The sequence below is a fragment of the Sinocyclocheilus rhinocerous genome, unplaced genomic scaffold (genome assembly GCF_001515625.1).
Source record: "Sinocyclocheilus rhinocerous isolate Xijiao unplaced genomic scaffold, SAMN03320098_v1.1 scaffold62, whole genome shotgun sequence".
In the NCBI taxonomy this organism is placed as follows: domain Eukaryota; kingdom Metazoa; phylum Chordata; class Actinopteri; order Cypriniformes; family Cyprinidae; genus Sinocyclocheilus; species Sinocyclocheilus rhinocerous.
Genome location: NW_015656585.1, coordinates 474074 through 484556, shown reverse-complemented (window position 1 = coordinate 484556; position 10483 = coordinate 474074). Strand labels below are relative to the sequence as shown.

At 35.3% G+C, this 10483-nt stretch overlaps 1 protein-coding gene across 1 annotated transcript; it reads right to left on the bottom strand.

Moving 5' to 3' along the window:
* Nucleotides 1-1653: 1653 nt before the first annotated feature.
* On the bottom strand, nt 1654-4501 carry LOC107720235 (protein FAM163B-like). Its single transcript, XM_016527873.1, has 3 exons — nt 4229-4501; nt 2320-2435; nt 1654-2223 (listed from the first exon to the last, which is right to left on the bottom strand). Exons 2-3 carry the CDS (start codon nt 2410-2412, stop codon nt 1771-1773), a joined length of 546 nt encoding a protein of 181 aa, XP_016383359.1. The 5' UTR covers nt 2413-2435; nt 4229-4501; the 3' UTR covers nt 1654-1770.
* Between the last annotated feature and the right edge of the window lie 5982 nt (nt 4502-10483).

The window sequence follows — 10483 nt, the reverse complement described above, 5'->3', positions numbered from 1 at the left end:
TTTATCACACTGTGTAAGAGCTTGAAACTCCTCACAATCCTCACACAGCAAATGTCAATATTAACAAATATTGCATTCATCAAGAACTAAAAAAGATAAAAGACAATAACAGATCATTATTCTGGTGACTTCAGAGTTATTTCTGATCAAAATCAATGCAAACTGAGTGGCACTACACAAAAAGATGAGAATGCAGAGAATTATAAAATCTGTCAGTTAAATAGATTACACAAACAGACACACAACTTCATAATCCTACATGTAAAACTATGACTGCAGGTGGTATTATCATATCACAAATGAAATATATCATACATCCACACCATTTAATCATACCAAATATATCTTTCATCGTCTATTTCACTACAGCATTAAATATCTGTGATAGACAAAAGAATGTGACATATCAACATTTTACTTTCCAGTTCTCATGCCCTTGAAAAGCCCTATTAGTCACACACACACACACACACACACACACACACAGACACAGAGTGTTGGGGAAAGTTACTTTTAAAAGTAACGCATTACAATATTGCGTTACTCCATAAAAACTAACTAATTACGTTACTTAGTTACTTTTTATGGAAAGTTTTGCGTTACATTACTTTTTAAATCTGGACAGGGCTTGCTTGTTTGTTTTTAAAATAAAAAAGTTATATTTTTGGCAAATATAAAAGCCTTTTTACACCAAAAGTGAAATGAATAAGCCTCAGGCTGAAGGGAAAGTAAATTTCCGTCCGTACAGTAGAATGCAGAAGAAGAAATTTCAACACACTTAATAAAAAAAGACACACAAATGTTTGTCTAGAGTAATTTTTGCGTATTAGTATGGTTGAACTGGATCATCGAAGGTCAGAAGCGAAGAAATAGAATGATAGAATGGGATTAAATACATAAAGGATATCACACACACACACACACACACATATATATATATATATATATATATATATACATAATAAAGTAAATATTTTTATTACACACTGTCAGAAAAGTCTGTATAAATAGAATTAATATGAAGGAATTTTCCTTATTGATTTTTGACAGGTGTTTCATTTGTTTTTTTAATTATGGGTTGCATTTTTTATGTTTTTGGGTTAAAAGATACAGTGCATGATAGGGTTTTTATAGTTAACGAAAACTAAAACTGAAACCAAAACCATTAAAAAAACATTATTTGAAATAGAATAAAATATATATATAAAAAAATGTCAGCTAATTGCCAAGACAACAATTCTCATTTTGATTTAGTTTAACTTGATGTACTTAACTAAAAATAAAAATGAAATAAAAATAATACATTTACATTTCTTCATTTGGCAGACACTTTTATCCAAAGAGACTTACAATTGAGGAATACAACAAGCGATTTACCGTAAGATGGCAAAAAACAGGAGAAGTGCCTGTTATACAAGGTTTCAGTCGTCGTTCAAAGTAAAAGCTAGGACAGGAAGGGATAAGGATAGCAAGAGAACAGAAAGATTCTCTTTTATTACAAGTTCTCTTAATAAAAAAATTAGACATAACAAAAACTAAGAATGACAAATTACTAAAACTTTAAAATGAAAATGGAAAATATAAAAATGAAAACAACAGCAATAATGACTATAATAGTATCTCAATGATACTAAAATTACACCGGTGCATGACTATCCTTCTAAATGAATGAATGAAGATCATGTATTGGATAGATCTAAATCAAGCATTGGGTACAGAAAGCAGGATAATGAAAGTGAATCACAGAATACTTCGGGTGAATACGAGGTGCTACACATCGGTGCTGATGCTGTGATGCGTCAGCACTTCCTGCATGGTGACAGAGCGGATGAGGTTGAGTTTGTGGAAGCTGGGCGTCTCCATTGGCAGGTCTAATTCCTCCTGCTGCAGAGTCCTGTAGCTGATCCTGCCACCTCCATTACGCAGCCCCTCCTGTGGGCTCATGTAGAGCGGCAGATACCCCGAGCAGGACGGGCAGAAAGTGTACGAGCGGGGCGGCCTGTTGGGCGCCCGCGGGATGTATTGAGGATAACTGACCGGTCCGTTGGCCTCAAAAGGCTCTGCAGTCATAAGCAGCTGATTGGAGGACGTGTATTCAGGGAAGTGTTGGAGACTCAGCGGACTCTCAGGTGGACTCGGTTGGCGCAGTGGATTTGGAGATGCCTTGGCAACGTCAGCCTCCTCCTCCCCCTCCTCCGACTCGTCTCTTTTACAGCAGTAATACTAATGAGCAGAGTGAGACGTCACACTCAATATGTAAGTGAATAGAGAAGAGGGAGTTACTTATGAGACTATACTGTAGCAGAAGAGCAGATTTACCTGCAGCCTACAGTAACACAGAACTGTAACAATAGTTAGCAAGATGACGGCAGCCAGAATTCCACCTGTGATGACCACTGTGCCGGCTGTCATTCGAAATCCTCTCCATCAACAAACTAAGCAAGCCATAAAGACAAAAAACAGAGATATCATAACAATGAATATTTATGATGCAAAAAATATTGCCTAGTATATATCACAGAGACTGACATACTGTACATACAGTGAAATGTTTATATAGGACTCGGTTTATATAGGATTAGTGGTCGACCCATATGGCTTTTTTTCACTACCATTCGAAAGTTTGGAGTCAGTAAGAGTTTATTTTAAGAAATTAATACTTTTATTTAGCAAGGATACAATTGGTCAAAGATGACGGTCAAGACATTTATATTGTTACAAAAGATTTCTATTTCAAATAAATGCTGTTCTGTTGAACTTTCTATTCAACAAAGAAACCTGAAAAAATGTAACACATTCTACAAAAATATTAAGCAGCAACATTGATAACAAATATTGTATATATATTTGCGATTAATCGCATCCAAAATACAAGTTTTTGTTTACGTAATATATGTGTTTATAATGTGTATATTTATTATGTATATATAAATACAAACACATGCATGTATATAAGAAAAATTTTATGTTCATATGTTCAATATATTTATTTTTTTTTATTTTATTTTAAAACTTCTTCTTCTTCTTTTTCCCCACCAAATCAACATATTTCATACCATCACAGGAATAAATTTCATTAAAGAACAAAATAAAAACGTTATTTAAAGTTGTAATAATATTTTCACAGTATTTGTTTTTGCTGTATTTTTGATCAAATATGTGCATCTTTGGTGAACATAAGAGACTTATTTTAAAAACATGAAAAATTTTACATACTTTAAACTTTTGAACAGTTGGTGTATGTGTGTCTAGCATATATAGTTACTTATGTATATACACTAATAGTATTTAAACAAAGAAAATTATAATCTCCAAAATCTCTGGTCAAATATCAGCAGTATATCGGTCTAGTACCTCTCATGCTCTCTATTAAATAATAGCTAGCTATTGTTGAAATTATATGTACATCTGATGCCTATTTCATGCTCTTTGATCATGATTTCAGTAATTATGGAACTGTATTCAAGCATATGCCACAGCAGTGGAATAATAAACTGATCAACCATGCATTAAATGATTTTCCAAAAATAGCACATTTGCACAATTTCAACAGGATGTCTAAGGAATGACGGCATGTAACAGTTCATAAAGCTCAGGTTATTCAGTCATAATTATCCACAAATCAGTGTCAGTAGTCAATGTTGTTTACTGTCACAAATAATCCTGTCTCTTTCTATGTGAAATGCTAATGAAGAAGCAACTAGACACAAGTGAATCAGAAAGGGCCTCTCAATAAGAATTTTAGATTTTGTGAGGACAGTATTTGGTCTTACCTCAGGCCAGAGACTCATTCAAGCCCACATAAGTCACCCATTTGCACAAATCACTTGGAAAGCTTTATATAACCAAATCTAAGGGTCATCACTTACCAAAAACACAAGATGTATGATGTACTTTAACAACATTATATATAACAATAACAATATTATAACAGACTTACGCTTAAAAAAACAGTCAATACTGAGATTTAACAGATTAAATCTGGTCTGCTATAAATTTAATTATAAATTCTTTTAAAGTCTTCTTATTCAATTAATTTAATTTATTTATCATTTTTACAGTATTAAATATCATCTTGTAAATGAATAGGCTAAGGACTTTTCTGATCAATACAGTTCTACAAGCGACCCACAATAACAAAATAATTAATATAATAATTACTACATTTTTATAATGGTATAAATACAGCTTAAACTGCATTACCTCAGATGAAGTTTTGTATACTCACATTATGGTATCTACAGAACATAGGGCACGTGTCCAACGCATCCGGTGAACGTAACCACAAACTACCCACAAAATCACTTCCACGAAGTCACATCTCCAGACGGAATGAAATTCCTATAATAAATGAATCAGACAAAAAGATCACTGAACGGATAGGCGATGATAAGAGCTGAACTTCATGAGCACTGAGAGAGAGCTGTGAGTGTGAGGAGAAGAGCGTCCGCTGGAGTCACGTCCCACATCTCAGTTTGTGTCAACCTGTCCCCACTGATGATCACACACTCATTCAGTCATATACTGGAAGCCAAGTCCTCGATTCCACTGACATTTTGACTAAATCCGTTTTTTAAAGTGCGTATTTTATGTGGTAGGCTAAATAACAATTTTAGAGGTGGCATGAATTTGAATTTTCATCTAACAACTGCACTGGATTATGTAAGTATTAGGCTATTTGAATGTTTAAGATTAGTATTTTATTAGTGGACAAAATATCTTTAAGTTCTGTACTACTTTTTAAATTGTTGCTATATAATTTTATTCAGATGCCCTCTTAAGGTCTAGTTTTGACAGACACTAGCTAAACGGGCATCATAAGTTATTACTGGGATTCTAGCATGATTCAAACTTTCAGACGCAAAGTGTGAAAATGTAGTTAATTTTTATAAGTAAGTTGCAAGTGACCTAAAAAGAAGATTATTTCTGAAAGATGTGCAGCTACTCCCTCTTTCTGTCAAACACACGCAGGCACGCACGCACGCACACACGCACGCACGCACACACACACACACACACACACTCACTCACTCACACTCACAAACATTCACTCATACTTTCAGTCCCACTTTAAACTCTTTCTTCCCATTCCTCCTGTTGGACCACTTTGAGTGCTGCTAAGAGGAGATAGCTGGAAAAGTGGAGAAAACTATATTTTAGTATATGAATTATTAAACCTTCAGATATTAAAGGAGGATGAGATTCCAGTGTATTGTACAGAAACGGTCATGATAAATTTATAAGTAAGATGCAGTGTAAGGCAAGGTTATTTTTCTCTTTTCCCTCTCTTCTTTTTCCTCTGTCAAAAGCTGCTCTCAGAATTCCCATCGGAGCATCCATGCCTTTCTGTCCACTGGAATATTTGGGGTAAAAGGTTGACAAAACTGACTGCATTAAAACAGGTTACACCGAGTGTGAAAGTTTGTATCGACACATGTAGATAAAGTGACACAAATTTGTATTTCAATTGTTTATTTGTTGTATAACAATTTGTTGTATGGAAGACAAAATTGGATGATATTACAAATGGGACATCTATCACAGCCAGATTGATCAGACACCGTAACGGATGTTAGAATGTCAGTGTCTCGGTCTCAATGTAGTCAAAACTAAAGCTTGTTCTTCAGTTCATGTCAAGCTGATTGAATTAACTGTATGAGCCAGAGGGGGCCCAACTGCTCAGAGAAACACAGTCAGAATGTGACTCAAGTTACATGAAACGTAGAGAAAAGCATTTGAGATAATAAATAATAATGCTGCTAAAAAAAAATTCTCCATGTAGGTTTGTCAAGGGCTTCATATATGAAGGGAATCAGCGGTAGTTAATGCATTTCATTAATGTAAACAAGATAATATACTCTGTATTTAAATACATTCAGAGAACCTGTCATGTGCACAATGTCTGTTGTGATTATATGAAAAATGAAAATATGACATAATTTTCATTGTCATTAATGTAATGCTGACATCATCTTTGAGATGGAAAAGAGAGAAAAACTGTTGTAAGGATCTGTGCTTGATGACTGAAACATTTCATTAAATCATTTTATGCCTAGTGAGCTTCAGGACATCCTTCAGGAAGAAAGACAGCCAGAGAATTTTGAAACATGATGTGCTTTCTTGGTAAAACTGAGTGATGTCATTTGCTCTGGCAGCTGAGCAAATTCTGTGGGACAGGGATTATGCGGTCCGCTCATTTTGACTGCCCCACAAGAACACAAATGGACAGTGAAAGGTATTTTTGCAGCTTCACTATGCAAATGTGTTAGAAGACAAAGTGCTTGTATATTTGATGAGGATCAAGGCAGCCTTGTCACATTTCGGTGTGAGAGACAGAGCTTGAAGTGCAGTGAAGAAGAAGAACCGACCTCCAGCCACACTGAAAGTATGTCTGCAGACACAACGTTTTTGGAGTTGAGATCAAATCTCCCTGTAATTCCAAAATTCATGAATTAAATACTGGGCCTAATTGTAATCTTAGGGCAACTCAATTCTTTACCACTTGATACTGTGACAGTGTAATAAATGGTCAGGTGTTTACTTATACTGTATAAGGCCATGCCCACCCTGGATGGCCACTGCCCCGAGGAATTTACTTCCATCATGAATCATCCCAAAAACACACCTGCCTGTAACCCTGAAGACCTCGATTAAATAGTTCAGATAAAGTTACAATGTAATTCAAGCATTTTCAAAAAATGTCTAAAGACACATCTTTTTCGCGAGCACCTGACCAATTAATACTAGCACACCTATCCTATCGTCCTTGCTGCGCCCCCCTCACATATTTAAAAAAAAAAAAAAAAAAAAAACTAACTATGTGTACTGTGCTACTAAACCTAATAATAATTTCCCTGCCCATCTTGTTAACACTTGTGGGGTTCCTGGTCAAAAATGACCGGCCTACAAAAATGTGTAAAGTATAAATTTGCTATGCTGTAGACCTTAAGACCGCTCCTTTTCAGAGCTGTGCTTGTTGTCTTCAATTGAATTTCCACAGCTACCACTAGTTTAAAAATCTTCCCGGTCTACTGACATTTGTTATGACAAACACTTCAAAAGACGGCTGCAGGCTTGTTTCTCTGGAGCATTAGGTCTAAACTATTACCAAATATTGGTAACCTCATTTTTTGTGAGTATTGCCAAAATGAACCATAAATGCTTTTTCACTCAAAAACTGAGGTGCATAAGCTCAGATCAGTGAGGGCTATGACAGGTCAGTTTCAAAAAGAAAAACAAAACCTATGCTAACTGAAAGAAAACAAGTTGATAAAAAGATTGAATACAAGATGTAGTCTAGCATAATGCGAGATCTACAAGCAAAGGCTGGTTATATTTGACCGGGAACATTAGGATTTTCAGCACAGCACAAAAAAATCTAGAAAATGCTTTTTGCTTCATGGGCATAATTATTAGATTTTTATGTTTCATTGTTTAATCAGCCTATAAATGTGACTCATAAGACTCATAAACATGAGCCCATAGTACCTATAGCTACAGTATGATACTGAGTTCAGATAGGAGAAGAGAGGAGGAGAGTGAAACTCAGCACACCTTTACCATTATTCCACATGAGGGACAATTTACTGAGGCATTTCATATCTGTAAGGAGCATAAGAGCCATCTTTTATTTATTGCGTCAGAAACACTGCAGGTATATAGAATCATTTGCTGAAAAAGCACTCATGGCTTTTCATCTCATCTCAGCGACCAGATCATCCATCAACCATACACTACAGTAGTACTTAAAACATCTCTTAATGCTCAGTAGGTCAGGATGAGTTTCTATATATGACATTGAGACAGGGGCATAGTGTCTGGGTATGCAGGGCATATAGGCCCAGGCTGATTGGGGGCCCGCTGAGGGGGACCTTTTAATTTAATTCTTCTTAATTTGTGGCCACAATTTATTGTCTGCATGTCATGTGCAGGTAATTGGTAATTGTTCATTTCTTGTGTGCATTTGTTACATTGCTGCTGTAGAACTTTTTTTTAAACTACGTGCAAACGGTGCATTGCCATGGCCAAATAAAATAAGAAAATAATAATCAATAATTAATTTAAAACAACCTGTGTGAGGTTGGTAGCTATCTAGTTGAAAAGACTGTATCACAGCTCACATCTAGCTTCAGCAACACCTGCACCGTTTTAATTCTCTTTCTTTCATTTTAATTCTCTTTTGTTGAAAGACTATCGAAAGTCATTCTTTCCATTAAGAATATACAAAGCCTTAAATTAAATACCAAGGACATTGTGGATGAATTTGCCGAAAGAAAGGCCCAGAGAGTTAAATTAAACACATTTATTGTTTGTATTTCGTGATAAAACTGACAGAATTTAAAGGATAATATTTGTGTTATATTGAAAGTAAAACGCTTATTGCGATTATTTTGTTGCTGGCACGCTACAAATAATGACTTGAAAACGTTAAATATCATATCCAAGCATTTATATGTCAATAAAACAGCTTGTTAATAGTCATGTAATGTGATTTATTTTGAAAAGACAACAATAAGGAACCTTGGAGCCCACATTAACCTACATTAACATAACTTTTTTTTGGGGGGGGGGTTATAATAGGACAGTAATTATAATAAATTAAGGTTATAATAGGACAGTAAAAAGACCTTTCTACTGACTCTGAAAAACACCATGATCACCTGCATGAACATGCGTCCTGCTGCAGGGAGGCATGAGGACTGCAGATGTGGCCAGCAATAAACTGCAAAGTCTTACAGGTACACAGGAAAGACAGCTAATCATCCTTGCAATGACAAACCACTTGTAACCACGTGTACCCAGAAATGTCCAGTAACTTTCAAGTGTCATGGTGGAAGAGTGGGGAGACATCTCACTGTGAGAGCTGACACATCTCAGATACCAGATGAAAAAATAGCATTGCTCTTTGGTCATTTTGAATGCAGCTTTGTCACATTAAGTTGTTCAGGAAAGGAAAAAAGAGGACTGGTAGTCGTGTTCTGAATTTTGTTATGTCTCTTTAACTGAGCTCTGTCTTCTTGGGAAACTGGGTTACAGGCTCCAGTATCCCTCTTTCTCTCTTTTTTTCCCCCCAGTGGCTTTTATGAGGCTTTCAAGCTTTCAAAAGGACACAAACCATAAATGTATCATAAAAATAGTTTGTCTGAATCCTGGCCTTCCTCTGCCATATGATAGTTTTGTGTAAGTAGCCACAATTTAAGTCGTTATTCACTGACAATCTTGACATCCACTCTAGCTCTCCTTGGCACAGTTATGTCAATTCATAAGAGCTACTGATGTCTGATTCATGAACGACACATTACTTTGAGTCAGATCTTTTCAATAAATCTGTGGGTCTGATTCACTGTAAATACATGGAAACAGTGACCATTTTCCAGCTTTAATGTTTCAAATAAATAAATACAGTACATACTTCGAACAACATGAGGTAAATAATGGTAGAATGGTCACATAGCAATTCTCACCCACACTACAGCTAGGCTAATAATCTGCTATGACTTGTGTATTATGTGTGTTTTATATCATGATTTTGCTATCATTTAGTCATTTCAGCTCTACGTAACTGCAATGAAAGCCACTTTACTATAGCTTAAAGCATGAAACATAATAGACGTACGCAAAACGCAGAACATCAAGCCATATTTAGGTGCTTTGGGTCTTTATTTACCTTAAACCACACACAGCATTAATATTAACGTGTTTAAAATTGAGTTTCAAACTTGAGTTCAATGTGTTATTTTGCGATATCGCCCTCTGCTGATAAATTTGGTGAAGTGTGACATCCAGTAATTCCCTTAGAAATATAGCCTCCCTTGTAAAAAGCGGAAGACACTAATGAACTTGCTGGCTTCTGAAGTGATTAGCATATATTACATATAAGAAGCCTTGCTATTCCTATCACAGATCTTCAAATAAAAGGTGGTAACATTAATTACTGACTTCCATAAGGCGTCTTCAGACAAATTTTATTTATTTATTTATTAATTAGGTTTTTGTAATTTCTACAATAATCCTTTTAAAAAAGATTGTTGACACGTTTAAAGTACAGTAGACTAGGCTACATGAACGTCTCGCATTCGTTCATGATCCACTTGCTTTGTGGACAGTTTTTTAATAATCAATATTCTTGACGTTTTTTCCTGTTTGATGTGTAATTGTGTATATACTGGCACAGTTAATGTCATGTTTACTTGCAGAACTTCATTGCCTGCATTTAGGTTAGTGGCTGTTCATTGGTCAAATTTGAGAAGCAGGGCTACACAACGGTAATAATGTGATTAAGGTGTTTACATGTCTATACTGCACTTCAGTAATGCGACTAAAATAGGAATACTCCACATCTTAATTCGATTTCTGTTTACTTCGAATATGACTTTAGCTGGATTAAGTTAATCAAAAATCTCTGTTTACATGGTAGATTCTTAATCAGAGTATTGTCTTAATCGTGTTAAAATCGGAGTATTGTTGTCCATGTAAACGTACT